The sequence below is a fragment of the Elephantulus edwardii genome, unplaced genomic scaffold (genome assembly GCF_000299155.1).
Source record: "Elephantulus edwardii isolate Elephantulus edwardi_28Jun2011 unplaced genomic scaffold, EleEdw1.0 scaffold00013, whole genome shotgun sequence".
NCBI lineage: Eukaryota > Metazoa > Chordata > Mammalia > Macroscelidea > Macroscelididae > Elephantulus > Elephantulus edwardii.
In genome coordinates this window covers 7,149,004-7,166,679 of record NW_006399763.1, presented here as the reverse complement: position 1 = coordinate 7,166,679, position 17,676 = coordinate 7,149,004, and the positions used below count along the sequence as shown (strand labels likewise).

The window sequence follows — 17,676 nt, the reverse complement described above, 5'->3', positions numbered from 1 at the left end:
GCACTTTAGCATTCTGGTGAGAACCCTGACAGCAGACTTACTCAGTACAATTCATCTTCTGATTTCCTGGCTGCTTGTGCCAGGATTGATTGCGGATCCAAGCAAGCAGAAATTGTTAACAATCTCAATTTACTATCCATTATCATGGTGCTATCAACTGACCCACTTGTGACACTCTGTTTCTTGATGTTGAGCTTCAATCCATATTGACGACTTCAATTCTTGACTTTCTGCAGTAGGTACTTCAGGTCCTCCTCAGTTTCGGTGAACAAGGTTGTGCCATCTACATAATGCAAGTTGTTGATGGGTCTTCCTTCAAATCTAATGTCACATTGCTTCTCATAAAAGCCAGCCTCCTGAATGATCTGTTCTGCACATAGCTAGAAAAGGTATGGTGACAGCATGCATCCCTGACGCATTCTGAACCTTTCCTGATTTTGAACCATGCAGTGTTTCTAATGATTGCCTCCTCGTCCTCCTACTGGTTTCACATGAGCACAATCAGAGAGATGTTCTTGGATTCCCATTCTTCTCAAGGTCAGCCACTGTTTGTTGTGATCTACACAGTCAAATGCCTTTACATAATAAATGAAACGCAGGCAGACATTCTCCTGGTACTCTCCGCTTTCAGCCAAGATCCACCTGACATTGGCAATGTTGTACCTAGTGCTATGGCCTCTTCTAAATCCAGCCTGTACATCTGGTAGTTCTCTGCTGATACACTGTTCTAGTTGATTTTGATAATCTTCAGGAGGATTTTGCTTGCGTGTGGTATTACTGATACCGTTAGATAATTTCCACACTCTGTTGGGTCCCCCATTTTTTGTGATGGGACTAAATATGGATTTATTCTGGTCAAGAAGATGATGTACCCCTTCAAACTGCCTACAAATCATAGTGACCCTATGAAGATCACACGTGAACTCTGTCCTATCCTGTGCCATCCTCATGATTTCTTTTACGCTCAAGCCACAGTTACAGTCACTATGTCAATCCATCTTGTTGGGAGTCTTCCTCTCTTTCTCTGACACTTCACCTTTTCCAGCATGAGGTCCTGTTCCAAGAACTGGCTCCTCTGAGAAGAAGTTTTAATGTCCTTGACTCTAAGGAGCATCCTGGTTGCACTTCCTCTAAAACAGGCCTGTTTGTTCTTTCATAGCTCCTGTGAACTAGTCTCTTCTAATGAGGACAGAAGAACTGGATGGTGCCCAGATCCACCTCTACCAGCAATTATGACTAAGACCACAACAGAAGGATCTCGTTAGAATGGGTAAAAAAGTGCAAAAAAAAAATCAGTATTTTTTTAAAAATTAGGCTATAATAGGTGTTCTGAAAGAATATAGAGGAATACCCAAGACTATTGCCCTGAGAAAGCCTTCTATCTGAAAACTAGGCACATTCCTGAAGGCCACCTTCTAGCCAAATAATACACGGAACTACAAAACACACACTCGTAAGAATGTGCCCCTCAGAACAATCAACTACGTAAGACAGAGAAGGCAATCTTTGTCCAGAAGAAATGATGAGAAGATAGGGAGGAACAAGGAAGCCAGCTGAGGAAAAGCAGGAGGCTCAGGGCAAACACGGGGAAAATGCTGGCACACGACAGGGACTACAACCAGGATCACAGGATAATCTGTGTGTATAAACTACTGACTGGAAAACTAACTTGCTAGGAAACTTTGCATAGAAAAGATAATATTTTTAAATTAAATTAAAGTGGAATAATTCCATATAACCCAGGAAGCCCAATCCTAGGTGTATATATACTCCAAAGAACTGAAAGCTAAAGCACAGACCAGAACCTATCAAGTAACGTTCACTGCAGCACTACTCACAAGAACCCAAAGGCAGAAACCACCTAAAAGCCTATCAGCAAGTGAATGAAACAAAACGTAGTATAAAATCAAATACAACTCAGCCATAAGAGAAATGAAGTCCTGATACATGCCATGGCACAGGTGAACCCTGAAAACATTATAGCTGCCAATCTTAAAGGAGCAAACGCTACTCAATCTCATTGATACATAAAAAAACCAAATACAGTGAACAAACTTAGTAGTTAACAGGAATAAAGACAAAGGAGAGTCGCTGCTTACAGGCACTGAGCTTCCATTAATGGAGGAATTTGGCAAAACAGTGTGATAACAGTTGTACAACATAAAAAATATAATCAATGTAGCTGAATTATATAGTTAAAAAATTTTTTAAAGGAGGAGGAAAGATGAAACTAAGCTAAAACCTGTCCTGACCCTGATAATTTGATAAAATTACCAAGTTTTCTTCCTCACCTAAATTCTAAGTTTTAAATGACTGTTACTAATATTTTCCACAAGTCTTTTATATGTTCACACCTTGAAGTACTTATAACATATGTCTAAAATAACAATCTCCTTTTCCCTAGCAACAGACATTTAAAAAACAGGGAGAAAAAAAACAAAAACAAACAAAAAAAACCACCAAGGTTAAGGTATAAGGGGCATTTCAGTCTAACATTTTTCAGAGTGATGGTAGGCACAAGATTGGGGTCAGAACTACACCTTGTTTTAGAGCCAGAGCTGGAACTGAAACAATCTGCCAGTCATTTCCTCTAAATATTCCTCTAGTGGGAATAGGTCAAAAGTGTAAGACCAATGGAACAGAACTGAGAATCCAGAAGCTAACTCATCTATGTACAGTAAACTGGTATTGACAAAACCTATCAACTACCTTACCCCTTCAACAAACGGTACTGATGAAACTGGACTTCTACCTACAGAAAGCAGAAACATGATCCATATTTCACAGTATACGCAAATATTAATTCAAAGTGCAGCAAAGATCTAGTGGTAAAGTCCAAAACCATAAAAATCCTAAGAGAAAAAATGGAACAAAATTTAGAAGGCCTAGCCTATGGTACAAGGAGGCTGGCAAATACAGCCAAAGATGTACAGGCAGGAGAGAAGACCACTGATGAATGGGACCTTCTAAAGATTAAATCCCTGTGCACATCAAAAACTTCTTCCAATAGGGTAAAAAAAAACAAACCCAATGACTGGCAAAAAACATTAGGCATTGACATCTCGAACAAGGGTCTCATAATGAAAATTTACAGAATACAATAGCGTTGCCACAAGAAAAAGTGTGATAACCCAATTACAAAATGGACAAAAGATATGGAAAGACCTTTCAAACAAAGACATTCAGATCGCCAACAGGCACATGAATATATGCTCAAGATCCCTGGCAATAAGAGAGATGCAAATCAGAACCCCAAGGAGATATGATCTCATTCAAGCAGCATATAACAGGTCAGCAAGCAATAAACGTTGGAGAGGATGTAGAGAGATTGGAATTCTCATACATTGTTGGTGGGACTGTAAAATGGTGCAAGCACTCTGGAAGACATTTTGGGAATTCCTCAAAAAGCTGAATATAGATATGGCCCAGCAACACCACTGCTAGAAATATATGCCAAGGAAAACAGAACTGAGATACAAATGAAGATTTGTACACCAATGTTCATAGCAGGATTATTCACACCAGCAAGAACATGGAAACAATTCAAATGTCCATCAACAAATGACTGAATTGAGAAACTCTGATATGTTCACACAATGTAATGGTATGCAGCACTCAGGAGTAATGATTTGGAAAAATACTATATAACATGGAAGAGTCTAGAGAGCATTATACTGAGTGATCGAACTCAGGTGCTTAAGAAAAAACACTCCATAAGACCATTATTTTAAAAACAGAAGGATAACTACTAAGATGTGCATGGATATCCAAAGAGGGAAGGGGGGCAAAGAGGGACGGGGGGCAAAGGTGAAAGAGGAGAGTCACAGAATGTGACAGAATGTGACAGATGGTCGGAAGGGGGCCAAGAAAAAAAAAATCACAAATCAACAACAAGGTACATGAATGAAATATACACACACAAAATCTATTAAAAAGAATTTAAAATTTAAAAAAAAACACCAGTTCTAGATTGTGATTTTAACTAGTATTTTAAAAAAGTATATCCAGAAGCATGCTTTTTCTAAAAGATTCAGAAAAGGTTAATTGGAAATCATGACAATTATTTTAGCACTAATGAAGGTGTTTCCAAATGCTACACTCAAAGTGATTAATATTTACTTAATATCTGCATTTTGCTAATGCTTGAAAACTGCCTTGTTTCAAGAACTCAAAACTCAAACTCACTGCTGTCATGTTGTAATGGCGACCTGCCGACTCTCCTGTCTTTCGGAGGCCATAAATCACATGGGAGGAGACTGCTCATCTTTCTCTTCAAAAGTAGGCGGATTCAAAATCAGCCTTTGAGGTAACAGCCCCACTCTGCAGGGGCTACGCCATCAGAGCTCCCGAGAACAATTTTACAGGATATCAAAACCAAACCAGCTGCTGCCAGGTCCATCTGGACTCATGGTGACTCCCTTAGTGTCAGGGTAGAACAGTGCTCCACTGGGTTTTCAATGGCTGGTTTTTTTCCCCCTCCAAGTACACAGCCAGTTCATTCACTACGGCACTACTTGTTGGCCTCGAACCTCCAAACTTTACGTGAGGAGCTGAATACATTAATAGTTTGTACCACCTAAGGACTCTTAATCTTATAAAATAATTGTTGATAATCTCCTATTAGATTGTTGTTGTTAAGTGCTGTCAAGTTAAGTACGATTCATAAAGTATCAATGAACAATGGATCTGAACTCTCTTCTATCCTGTACCATCATGTTTGATACATTTAAGTCCAGTGCCCAAGATACTGGATCACCCTATCTTGTTGGAGCCACCTTCTCTTTTGCTGACCCTCCACTTGATTCAGTGACTGGGGTAATCGGGATGGGTGTATTGAAGACGGTACAATTGGCACAGGACAGAGTTTAGGGCTGTTGTACATAGGGTCACTATGAGTCGCAAGAAACTCGACAGCACACAACAATAACAACAACATATCCAAAATATGTGAGAAACTTTATTATCTTTGCCTCCAATGAACATTCTGACTGCACTTTCTCTAAGACTATCTGTTTGTTCCTTTGGCAGTCCATGGGATACTCAACACTCTTTTTTTTTCTTTTCCTTATTTATTTGCCACACATAGAAAATTCTATTTCTGACTGGATTCGGATTTGGAGGTAGAAGCTTTCAGAGAGGACAGCCTCCGTCTCTTGGCGATCTGCTCCTGGCGTTTCTCTTTGGCCTCCTTCATTCTCTTGGCCAAAAACTTAGCATACTCTGCAGCCTCCTCCTCATTCTTCTTAGTGCGCTGTTTCTTCAGTGAAATGTGCCGGCACTTGTGCTGCAGGACGCGTGGAGTAACAAGACGCTGAATCTTGGGCGCTTTGGTCCTGGGTTTTTTGCCTTTTTTGTTCAGTGGCTTTCTCACAACCTATTGACGGACATCATCCTCCTTGGAGAGGTTGAAGAGTTTGCGAATTCTGCTGGCTCTCTTGGGCCCCAGTCAGTCCTGGGATATCCTTCTCCCCTTTCTTGAAAATGAACACTTGAGAACACTCAGATTGGCATCCACAATGCAACCCCGGACAGATTTGCTCTTGCTCTCTCCAGTTCTTGGTGTTCTGTAATAGGAGTGCCCCTTACTCAGCAGCAGGCGAACTCGGCCATGGGTCAAGACACCCTGCTTCATGGGAAAACCTTGGTTGTCGTTTCCACCACTGATCCGGACAACATATCCCTTCCACTCATCACCGAGAGAGTCAGCAGCAACTTCTGTGGCCCTTCGCTTCTCATAAAATGTATGAAGTTTGTGTTCATCATTCACCTCAATGAGTTTCTGGCAGCCAGTGGCTGGGAAAGAGATGTTCAGCTTCATGGTGATGAAGCCGATGGCCCCAGCGGCGCCACGAAAAAGAGACTCTGGGATACTCAACACTCTTATCCAACACCAAATGCAACAATTCTTCTTCTGTCATCCTTACTCATTGTTCAGATCTCAGATGCATAGTAGTCAGATTGGAAAGACCTGAGTCAGGCACACATCAGCCTTTAAACCAGAATCATTGCTTGTCAGGACTTCAGAGAGATAAATCCTTGACAGTAGACTTTTCCCAATGTAATATATGCTTTGGGAAAGCCTGTTGTCAGGGACCTCTCCAGAATACTGAAAAGCAACAATGTCAGTCTGGAGACTAAAGTGTGCCTGATCCAGGCCAGACAGTTTTCACAATTACTTGCTATGCATCAGAAAGCTGGACAATAATTACGTATAATAGAGAATCAATGCCTTTCAGCTGTGGTGTTGGAGAAGAGCACTGAATATACCATTGACTGCCAGGAGAACAAACAGGTTTGTCCTAGAGAGGATGAAACCAGGCTGACTGCTCCTTGGAAGCAAGGATTCTGAGGCATCATTTGACACACTGTGGGCTCATTTCTAGGAGGAATCAGTCCTTCAAGAGGGACACCATGCTTGGAAGGGAGGAGGGTCAACACAAGAGAGGAAGATCCTGAATGAGATGGATTGATTCAGTGACTGGGATAATGAGGGTAGGTGTGTCAGAGACAGTAAGGTCACAGAATAGAGCGGGTTTCAGGGCTATTGTACATGGAGTCACTGAGTCACAAGTGACTCAACAGCACATAACAGCAACAACAATAACAGCAACAACAATAACAACAATAACAACATATAGCTCCTAACTGCTGGTACTCATGGTGCTGGGGTGTGGATTCAAGAAAGACTAAATCACTGATAATTTCAATCTTTTTTCCCTCTACCATGATGATGTCCATCAGTTCAGTGGTAAGGATTTTTGGTTTTTCTGATGTTGAGATGCAATTCGTACTGAAGACTGCAGTCCTTGCTCTTCTGCAGTATGTGCTTCAAGTCTTCCTCACTTTAAGCAACCAAGATGTGACATCTGTATAGCTCATCAACAGCTAAATCTTCCTCCAATTCTGATGTCATCCTCTTGTACATAAAATCTAGCTTCTTGGATTATTTGCTCAGCACACAGAATGAATAGATATAGAGAGAGGATACAGCCCAGACACACACCTTTCCTGAATTTAAACCATTCAGTGTTCCCTTGTGCTGTTCAGACAACTTATTGATCTAGGTATAGATTTCATATAAGCATAATAGTTCTGAAATTCCCATTTTTCTCAAGGTTATTGATAGTTTGTTATAATCCACACAGTCAAGTGCCTTTGCATAATCAATAAAACACAAGAAGACATTCTGCTGATAACTGTCTGCTTTCTACTGACATCACCTAAATCAACAATGATATCTCTGGTAATAAAGCCTCTTCTAAACCCAGCTGGAACTTCTGGTAGTTCTCTGTTTATGTACTATTCTAATCAGTTTTGGATGATCTTCAGCAATATTTTGCTTGCCTATGATATTAATGTACTGTTCAATAATTTCCACATTGTTAGATGACTTTTCTTCGGAATGAGAATAAACATGGATCATTGTTGTTGCTGTGTACCACTGAGTTGGAACAGACCCCATAGCTGAGCCACTGGCGGGTGCTGAGGCAGATAATCACATGGAAGGAGACTGTCTATCCTTCTGCAGAGCAGCTGGTGGCCTCAACCCAGGTGCCTTCAAGATGGCAGTGCAGCTTCTGGCCACTAGACCACCAAAGCAGGAAATGTAAATCTAAGAGATCTACTGAGAAGAAGGTATGTGAGTTACACACTGCATCACAGAGTTCATCCACAGCGTCTCATTTGATTCTCTATGTGAGATTGTTGGATGTTGAGTTACAGTCAACTTATTACTCGTCTTCAAGTGAGTTTTCAGAGGCAGTAAATCACATAGAAGGACCCTGCCTATCTTTCTCCCATAGAGCAGCTGGTGGATTCAAAGTGTGAGCAATTGGGTTGGCAGGTAACTAAGAAAGTGTGAGCATACTACTAGTTTATTTTCCAGATGAAGAGACAGACAAAAGTAATTGACAAGTGATGAGTTTTTAAGTGAATGGGTTACCATCCAGTTATGAACGTGACCCTATACTAGATTACCCAGCTAATGAGCAAGGCCAGGCGTAAGATAACAAGTGCGAAGCTGCTGCCTGCCACTGTGGCTTAGAGTTCCGAGCAACAAATGCTACCTCCTACATGCCGTTTACCACTGAGGAAATAGACCTATCTTCTCAGAATCAGTATGTCCACTTAAAAGCACAGGGAGTGAGTTACAGACCAGACATTTTAAAGGTGGACAGAGCTTCTCTCCAGGACAATCCCAATAACTCTGTCACCACTGTTTTTCCTTTATAACACATACTCTACAGATGGAGTGGTCTCTCAGCCTCATCCTCTAAATTCTGTTATACAGTATCTACTGGTGCCAAATCATTTAGTTTGTAACTATCTCATCTCCTAGAGATACTTTTAAAAATAAGAGTCTGAAAAGGCTCTGTACCTTCACAGGCTGTTCAACATTTTACTTGTACTATTGAAGGGCTCGCTCACGCCTGCAGGATTAACTGCAGACTCATACATGAAACCAGGAAAAACCAACACAAACCTAGTCCCATTCAACCTTCCAGCCAGTCCCAAGTTTAGCTACTTACTTCACCACTGGTCACAATGGCCTTGCAGCCATTTTACCAACAAATGGAGTTCAACAACTCTGCAGGCTCTCATAACTATGGCTTTTAGGCACACGGTCGAGAATGTACCAACGAGCCAGACTGCAAGCTCAATTCACTAATCATCTCCTCCTAGGAGATTTGAATGCCTTCCTTCTCATCTCATCCTCTATTCTCCTCTATGAGGATGTGAGCTCACTGTTAAATCAAAACTTGCTGTGAGTGGATTCCAACTCATAATGACCCTACAAGGCAGAGTAGACCTGCCCACAGGGCTTCCCCCTGAAATTCCTGACAGCAGCATTTTCAGGGGATGCTCAAAGAGCTCACACTGGAAGTGTCAAAGCTTCTAGTTTTCTGCACAATAAGGCAGAATTGCACTCCATCCCTACAGTCCACCAGAAACTGCTGAGCATGTGGCTGAAATATGCTCACATGAGAGAGGCAGTGAGTTACAATAATCCCCAGCACATGCTGGACCGATTCCAGAAATCAAAAGCTACAGCATGAGCAAATGCATAAGCCAAGCCTTAGGCTTAGTCGAGGTTTAGATAAGTATACAGCGTGGGCTACAGAAAGCTATCCACGCTGGAACAGAGCTTCTTCCTTTGATTATGCGCATTCAGGGTTATCAGGAATTCTCTGATCAAAAAGATTTAGAAAATACTAAGATCCATTGTGTACTCATTAAGGAGTCCTCGTGACACATCCAACTGCTGACCTAAGAGTCAAATCCACCAGCTACTCTGCCGGATAAAAATAAGCTGTCTCCTCCTATAAATAATATTTACACCCTTGAAACCCAATGAAAATTCGCCAAGTCAGAACCTACTTAAAACAGTGGATTTGTGGCTTCTTTGGCACAAATGTGGTACAAATGGTTAAGCACTTGACTACTGGCCAAAAAAGTGGACAACATGCATGTACCCAGCAGCACCTGGGAATGTGAGCCTGGACATCTACTTCTGAAGAGTGTGACTTGGAGCAGCTCTGCTCTGCACGCTAGTGTCACCATGAATCGGAATCAACTCAGTGGCAGCTAACACCATGCCCACCTTTTTAATGTCTTCATAAGTTCCCTGTTTAACACTTAAGACACTGTTGAACATAGACAAAGGAACTACAGCATTCTGTCTGCTCCCAAAAGGGATCTGCATCTACCCAGACTGAGGTTAGGGATGGGGAGATACAGAGGTTCTAAATAAGCAACAGTCCCTCTCTCTTAAAGCAAAATCAAAATGGAAATGACACTTAACCAAACTACATAAAGGTTCTTCATCAGAATCTATCCAGAAAACGCTAAATCCTACAAAGCCCAATTGAAAATATTCTCCTATCTTCTCAATACTCAAGGTGGGTCCACTGCAGAACTAGACTGTCAAGAATAATTACATTCTCACTGCACAAGGTGATAAGAAATAGTAGAACAATTCTATGTCATACCTGAGAAAAAAAAAAGATCTATAACAGTAATTTGCCAAAGGTCACCCAGCTGGAGAGTGACAAAACAGAACTAGCACTCAGGTCTTGACTCCTCCTCATCACAGCAGGATCACTTTATCCCCACACATAAGGAAATACCCTTTTTGATCCACAGAGATAGGGCTTCTGGAGTTGTAGGGTAAATTTAATAAGCAAACAACTGAACAGATTGAGGAAAAAATGGTCGCCAGATGGTTACTGGTCAAAGACCCATTCACGCATTAGTGCCACTTGGACATCTTCATTGAAATCAATAAGGTCTTTAAAGTCTCAGCACTCTTTACCTCTAGATACCCTGAGATTAAGCATGCTCAGTGTTGTAGTATGGCAGGAGACTTGAGATGCATTTTAGAGTGCAAGCTTTCTGGCACACATTGGGCCAAACTCAACAAACTATTAACAGTACACGAAAATATTTTACATCTGATTCTATCTCAAGACATCTGAGAAATCTGGCTACCAAATGAGAGAATCGTGCCGGCCACATTTGGATGTGATCCATCCTCAAGATGCCAAAAGAATTTCTGCACATACACCAAAGACTTTTGCTTCTCAGTCCACTCACTCCATGGATCCTCAACAGTTACCTGAGTTCATACGCAGCACTGGCAAAAAGTCTGTCTAATCATCAACTGGGCAAAACTCACTCATACTGAAGCACACACACCCCCCCCCGCTTTTATTCCCTATCAACTCCTCTTGATGATGAAAACCTGGATCGGTACTGTGGAGAACTATTCTGTTTTCTCTGCATTCCCAGCGCCAACGCCCAGCACCGGACAGAAGCAGAGTATGCGCTCAGGAACCATTTTCAAATCGAATGAATGAACTTCAACGTTTAAGGACTTTAAAATTAGAAGTTTTAAAAGTTTGATTTTGTTTTTTATCATTTACAATCATCTACACACACACGGATACTCCAGTGCACACACCAACCACACTTTCTCCTACCACCATATTTAAGAACCTCCACCAGCCAAAAAAGCAGTGACACCTTCTGTCTTCCATTCCCTTAAGACACCCATTCCTACCCGGGCGTCTGCCCTTGACCTCATTGATTTTCAGAAAGCAGCCAGAAGCCAGCCGACCACAGGCTGGTCGCCAGCAGGTGAACGCCACCCAGCCCCCCGCCCCCAGGCTTGGGAGGAGCCCCGTGCCCCCGACCCGGTTCTCGCAAACAAAGGCCGAGGGGGAGGGGAGAAATCGCAGGGGGCGAGGGGCTGCGCGAAGACGAGCTGCAGGCGGCGCCCCCGCGAGGATGACGCGGCCGGGGCGCCGGGTGCTGGGTGGCGCGGGGAGGATTACTCACGGCGGTCTCGTCGCGGTACACGTCGGGGTACTGGAAGGACTGCATGGCCGGGGACAGGCAGCACACAGAGCGGGGGGACGCAGAGCTCCAGGAGCAGAGACCAGAGGAGCGGGCTGGCCACTGGGCGAGGCTGGGGCGCGGGCAGCGGGCGGGCGGGCGCTAGCAGGCGAATGGGTCTGGCTGGGACCCGGGGCTCGCACGACTGGCCAGGCAACGCGGCGAAGAGGACGTGCGGGAAGCAGGAAGCAGCTGTCGGCGAGGCCGGGAGCCCCTCCCCGGCGGGCGGGCCCAGCGGCGGCAAGAGAGAGCGGGCGGCGCCGAGCGAGCGCCAGGCCGGGCGCACAGCTCCCTCTGCAGGAGCGCCGTCCCGGCCACGCCGCCCGGCACGCAGAGGGTCTCGCCGGCCGCAGCCGCTCTCCTGCTGGACCCGCGGGCCCTGGTCACGCCCGTCCGGCCACCGCAGGCCGAGGTGGCGCGCACCCTGGGCTTAGGCCCACGCTGCCCGGGCCCACCGCGCCGCCACACCCCGGGCCACCAGGCCACGCCCGCCGAGGCCGCCACGCCTCCCCTCTTGCTCTTTTCCTCAACTCCCGCCTCTGCAGCTAGTGGATCATCCTCCAGGCAGAAGTAAAGGCAGGGTTGGTTTCCATTAATTCACCCTTTTCCTCCAGCCTCGCCGCTGCCGGGCTGGGTAGACCAAGTTAAGAGATACCTTGCCTCTGTGACTTTGGACTTGGTAGGGATAAATCCCTTGGTAGCATAAATCCCGTCCCCCCAACACACTTTGAGGTGTCTTGGATGGTTCCCCTCTAGATTGTGGGGGTATTTTGAAGTGTTGTTAGAACATCATTTCTTTCTGCTCCTGTGGATTCGGGTTCGAATCATAAGGACCCATTGTAAATAGGCAGGGAAGAAAGGGGCTCAACGTGGATTGACCGTCAGAGAGGCGTGGCCTTTGAGTTAGCAGTTCGCTATCCGGGACCGCTATGCTCTGGGGCCCTAGTGGTAAGAAACTGCCCTGCAATCCAAAACTCGCGGTTCTAATCCACAAATTGAGTCAGTTGAGCAGTCTCCTCCGTTGTGATTTACTGCATCTGAAAATTCACTGAAGGGTGAGCTATGGGCCAGATCTGACTCAATGTCACACAACCACCACATGCCACCAAAGCTCCTGGGGTTGAGTAAATCCTTATTGGAGATTAAGACTCGAGATCACCATAGTGGGATGATTAGAAAGCATGTTGTTTCGTTGATTGTGTACTATAAGTCAGAGCTAACTCATAAATGACTCTACATAGGATTTTCAGAAGCTGTAAATTGCAGAGGAGATTGCGCATCTGAATCGCATGCCTTTGAGTTGGCAGCCCAGCTTCTTACCACAAAGTCACCAGAGCTCCTTTGCAAAGTATATACAAAGTATATAATAGTGTTTTACTCACCTTAAGGGAAGCCTTTTCTGAAGACTAGTCATTGAGCACTTACTGTTATCTCCAAGGGAAACAAAGACAGTAGACAAGATTCTTAACTTCAAAACCATGAAATATGTAATAGTAGCATTTTTACATCCTAGTGACAGCAGTTTACACCTGGTGCTTTCAATTAAATCAAAATAACCTTCCCTCCAGAATCCAACTGCTTCACTTTGGCACCTCCAAACTAGAGACTTAGTCAGGGCCTAACCAACTTTTAAACACCAAGTCTTTACTTCTTTGATTTTAACAATCCAAAGTAAGTTGATTGGTCTTCTGGATTTAATTAACAGTCAGTTGTAGGCCAGAAGTCTCTTATTTAAGTGAAGCAGGACCTGGTGGGTGGGCCTTTGTATTTAAAACTCCATTGGGCCCTTCTGGTGTTAATTGTGTTTCAGGAGAACATTGTTGTAATTGGTATAGCACTTGTCTGTCAGTTTGCTGTACTGGATAACTTGGAATTGCTGTGATCCTGAAAGCTGTGCCACTGCTATATCAAATGCCAAAATGGTTACCCATGGTGGACAAGGTTTGGTAGAGCTCACAGATTAAGATAGATTTGGAAGCAGACTTGACAACCACTTCTTAAATAAGAGGCCTTTGAAACCCCTATGAACATTAGAAAAACAATGATAGTTATAGAAGAAGATTCAGGTCTCTTATTCATAGGGTCACTACGAGTCATACTAAACTCAACAGCACTTAACAACACAGTGCCAGCAGTGCTGTATGTTTTAGTTTCATTTTTTAGACCACCTATAACAGTTTTATAGCCCTGTTATCAGAGCTGTGTCAAGAGCAAGTTGCTTACCTGGCCTCTTAAAATTCTTAAAGGATGGTATGGGTAACCAGATGACTTTTCATGTCCTGAACTCCAAGCGGGTATGGTACTTATTATTGGAGTTCTGGTAGCGCTGTGCTTAAGAATTTGACTGCTAAAAAAAAAAGTGAGTGGCTCAAACTTACCACTTGCTTGCAGCATTCTATCAATAAAGCTTCAACCTTGAAAACTCTTATGAGGCAGTTCTGTTCTGCCTTGTAAGGTCACTATGAGGTTCTCTTCCTGCGTCTGCCATTAACAAATTCCCTGACTTTAAATTAATTCATTACATCATCGATATTTTTCACTATAAAATGAGAAAATTGAGTCAGGTGGTTTCAGAGAACTATAAGATTCTTTCATTGTAAGCATGAAAATGGCAATATAACAAAATAAAAAAAAATCCCATGTTGCCTCTCCATCTGGTGGTTTCTGATCCTGTAACTCCTTTTAGGAGGAAACTCTCCATATATCTCCCACAGGGCAGCTGGTGCATTTTAACCCCAGACCTTTACATTAACAGCCTAACATGTAATACAACCACTACACCACCAGGAAAAACATTTGCTGTTAAATGGAATTTCACTCATGGTAAGAACAAATAGCTATGTCTCGGAGAAGGTGTAACCAGAAGGTTCCTTGGAGGCAAAGACGGTGGAATTTTGTCTCACATATTTTGGACATGTTAGGAGAAGGATGTCGTGCTTGAAAATGTGAAGGGTCAGCAAAGGAAAGGAAGACCCTTAATTAGATGGATATATGCAGTGTATTTGACAATGGGTTCAAATGTATTGGGAATGATAAAGATGGCACAGAATAGGACAGGGTCCACAACAACATGGTGAATAAAAAACTGTGCTCCAAAGAGTATACAATGGCCGATTTTTCAGAATTAGATCACTAGATCTTTGTTCTGTAGCTCTTCTTGGTGAACTGGAACTTCCAGCAGTTTGGTTCACTGATGCGTACATTAAGTGCAGCCAGGGCACTCTTTAGAAGCAAGGGTGGCGAAACTTCATCTCACAAACTTTGGCATAATTTTAGGGGAGACTAGTCCTTAGAAAAATATATCATGCTTAGAAAGGTGAAATTAAGAAGAGGAAGACCCTCAACAAGATTGACACAGTGACTTATATCAGTGGGCTCTACTATAGGAGAGATGATTAATATGGCACATGTTATGTGCCAAGGACAAGATTCAGATACATTTTTTCATAGGGTTGCTTTGAGTGGTAGTGTACTCAGCATAACCTAATAACAATAACGTATCACCAAGGACATTCAAATTTAGGTAAAAGACCTTGGATTGAACTCCAAAATTAAGAATGAAATTGTCAAAACCTCATAGGCAAATGACAATGAGAGTGAAAATTGATTCTCTACTAAGAAAACTTTTTTTGGTCAGTTTCCCTTGTTTTCAAACATTTAAAATGGCTATATTTGACTCTGGATGTCATTACTGGGCCTGTGCTGGGGTTGTGTATCATTGAGCTGGAACTGACTCATAGCTCTGAAACCCTCTGGTGGGTTTCACAGAAGGAGACTGCCCACCCTTCTCCCGTGGAGAAGCTGGTGGTTTTGTCTATTTTAAAGTCATAGGTAAAACCTTTTGAAGAACTTTAACAGTTTTATTCTAATACCTTTCTCTCAATAGGGGCATATCATTAAAAGAGTGTGTGGGCTGCTAGGCACTGGAATGTGAAATATAGATATCTTCCTTCTCTCTTCTTGAACTTAATGCCTGACTGGATTAAGTACTGGAATGAGAGGATTGGAACAGATTCAATCAGATAAAAAGAATTTGGGCAGAGAAAGTAGATCAGGAGTGTATCTGGAGTATTTTTCTGCTTCAGCTCAGGGAACTATTTTTACCATTTTTAATGACGTTTCCAAATTAGAAGATTAGGAGAGAAAAACCCTTTCTTCCTATCCTGAAAAACTTATGCATTAGATGAACAGCCAAGTATCACCTTCATATGTAAAATAAACTTGCTTCAGTTAAGAAAAGGATGAGATAATCTATTAATCTACCATTTTGGATTAACTGATAATTTAAAATTGTTGAATAAGTAAGAAAATAATATGTAGTGGAAAAAAACGCATCATTTCTAAGTTACTGGAAAGAAAGGAATTTGGAGATTAGGAAGGAGCAGAAAGGGAGATAAAATAAACTAGACAAAGCAAAAGGAAAAGACAGCATTTCCTATTTGTAAATACTATTACAGGTAAAATTAACACAATACGCGAATACACAGAGACTAATGATAAACTTGGAAATATATACCGAAAAATCGGACTTGGACACATTGAAAGAAATAGTGGAAGGCTGAAGAAGACCTCCATTTCATGGTCATGTATGTGTGTTTAGTGAACTTCATAAGGCTAAGGAATTTTTTTTTGTTCTCCCCAACCCCAAAAATGAGTATAAACAATTTTTACTTTATATCTATGTTTGTTGTTGTTATGTAACAGTGAGATGGAACTGACTCATTGTTAACACTCCAGTGGATTTTCAGAGGCTGTAAACTACATGGAAGGAGACTGCCCATCATTCTTCTGAGGAGCAGCCAGTGGATTCTAATTGTCTTGCTTGTGTTGGCAGCACAACTTCTTTATCAGTAGGCTTTCAGAGCTTTATTTATAGAAATGATCAAATGGACACTCTGTTGGAAGGTATGGATAGTTATGTCACCAAATCTATAAAAGAGTACAGTATTCTAAAGACTAAACCTTCTCTGTCATGTATCACTTAGTTCAGGCTACAAAACCACATCATGCTTGGGGTGTCATAACCCTTGAAAACAAACTTTTCTAGACATTGCATTAGATGCCACTGGGGGGGTCATGGTCTCCAGCTACCTTACTGTTGACACTTGATCTTGCAAATCATCAACAGCTGTGGAACCAATATAAAGAGAGTGTTTTTCTACAATGTGAGAGGTGAAGGATGGTGGTGGAGGTATGGTGAAGAGGCTTTAGCACTGCTGTGAAGAGACTGGGGCAAGGTATAATCAGAGAGGAACCCTGGAGATGGAGCCACAGTTAAATTGTTTTGCTTGCAAATGAGTAAAGAAAAAGCTGACTGGAGTGTTAACAATGAGTCAGTTTCATCTCACTGTTACATAACAACAACAAACATAGATATAAAGTAAAAATTGTTTATACTCCTTTTGGGGGTTGGGGAAGACAAAAAAAGAATTTCCTTAGCCTTATGAAGTTCACTAAACACACATACACGATACCATAAACATTATTTAAAATATAAAAACATTAAAGACATTCCTGTGCAATCTCAAAAATAATAAACATACCACAATCTCCATTTACTACTTTACCTTGTACTGAAAAATTGAAAAGGAAAAGATGAAATGATCATTATTTTTAGATGATGTACTTGTTTTCTCAAAGAACAAAACATCTGTGGAAAAAGTATTGGAGAAATGTAAAAGAGTCGTACACGGAGGTTGAACAAATGATAAACATATACAAATTCCTTTTTCCGGTGACTGTCAATAATTAGAAAAATTACTTTGTGAAAGATTCCACTTGTAATAAGTAACAATAAAAGGTATAAGGTTTTTTAAAACAAATCTTTAAAAATGTTTAAGACTACATAGAATATTTTCCTGGGAGATATTAAAGAAACTATGTAAGTGGATTTAGAAGCAGGAGTGGCATCCACTTCCTAAATAACATGCCTCCAGAAAATCTATGAACTTTGATAAATGTCAATAGCTGTAGAGGGGCTTCAGGCCTTTTGTTCATAGGGTCACTATGAGTCATGCTCAACTCCAAGACAACAACATCATATAAGTGGAAAGATAGCCATTATTTATGTAGATTGCTTTATTTTATTTTGAAAAGCTGTCAGTTCTCTATAAATTGACAACCACAATTCCAACACTATTTGAGAGATACAGAAGAAGAGGGTAAAATTTCACTAGCTGATTTTGTAGTCTAAAAAGGAAAAGCAAGAGGCTGAGAATTGTCAAGACACCTATGAAAAATAGAATAGAATAGAATTATTAATAGAATTAAGATAATATATAC

The 17,676-nt window shown here is 42.0% G+C and overlaps 1 protein-coding gene and 2 pseudogenes across 1 annotated transcript in view; all 3 read right to left on the bottom strand.

Annotated features, from left to right (window-relative positions):
* LOC102870602 (prolyl endopeptidase-like) overlaps positions 1-11,597 on the bottom strand; it is a 147,469-nt gene extending 135,872 nt beyond the window's left edge. The window contains exon 1 of the mRNA XM_006881182.1: positions 11,338-11,597. Coding sequence (XP_006881244.1) covers positions 11,338-11,382 — 45 coding nt within the window. The 5' untranslated portion in view covers positions 11,383-11,597. The remainder of the gene's footprint in view (positions 1-11,337) is intronic.
* Positions 5,093-5,818, bottom strand: LOC102870193 (annotated as a pseudogene).
* Positions 11,497-17,676, bottom strand: part of LOC102844265 — a 179,383-nt pseudogene continuing 173,203 nt past the window's right edge.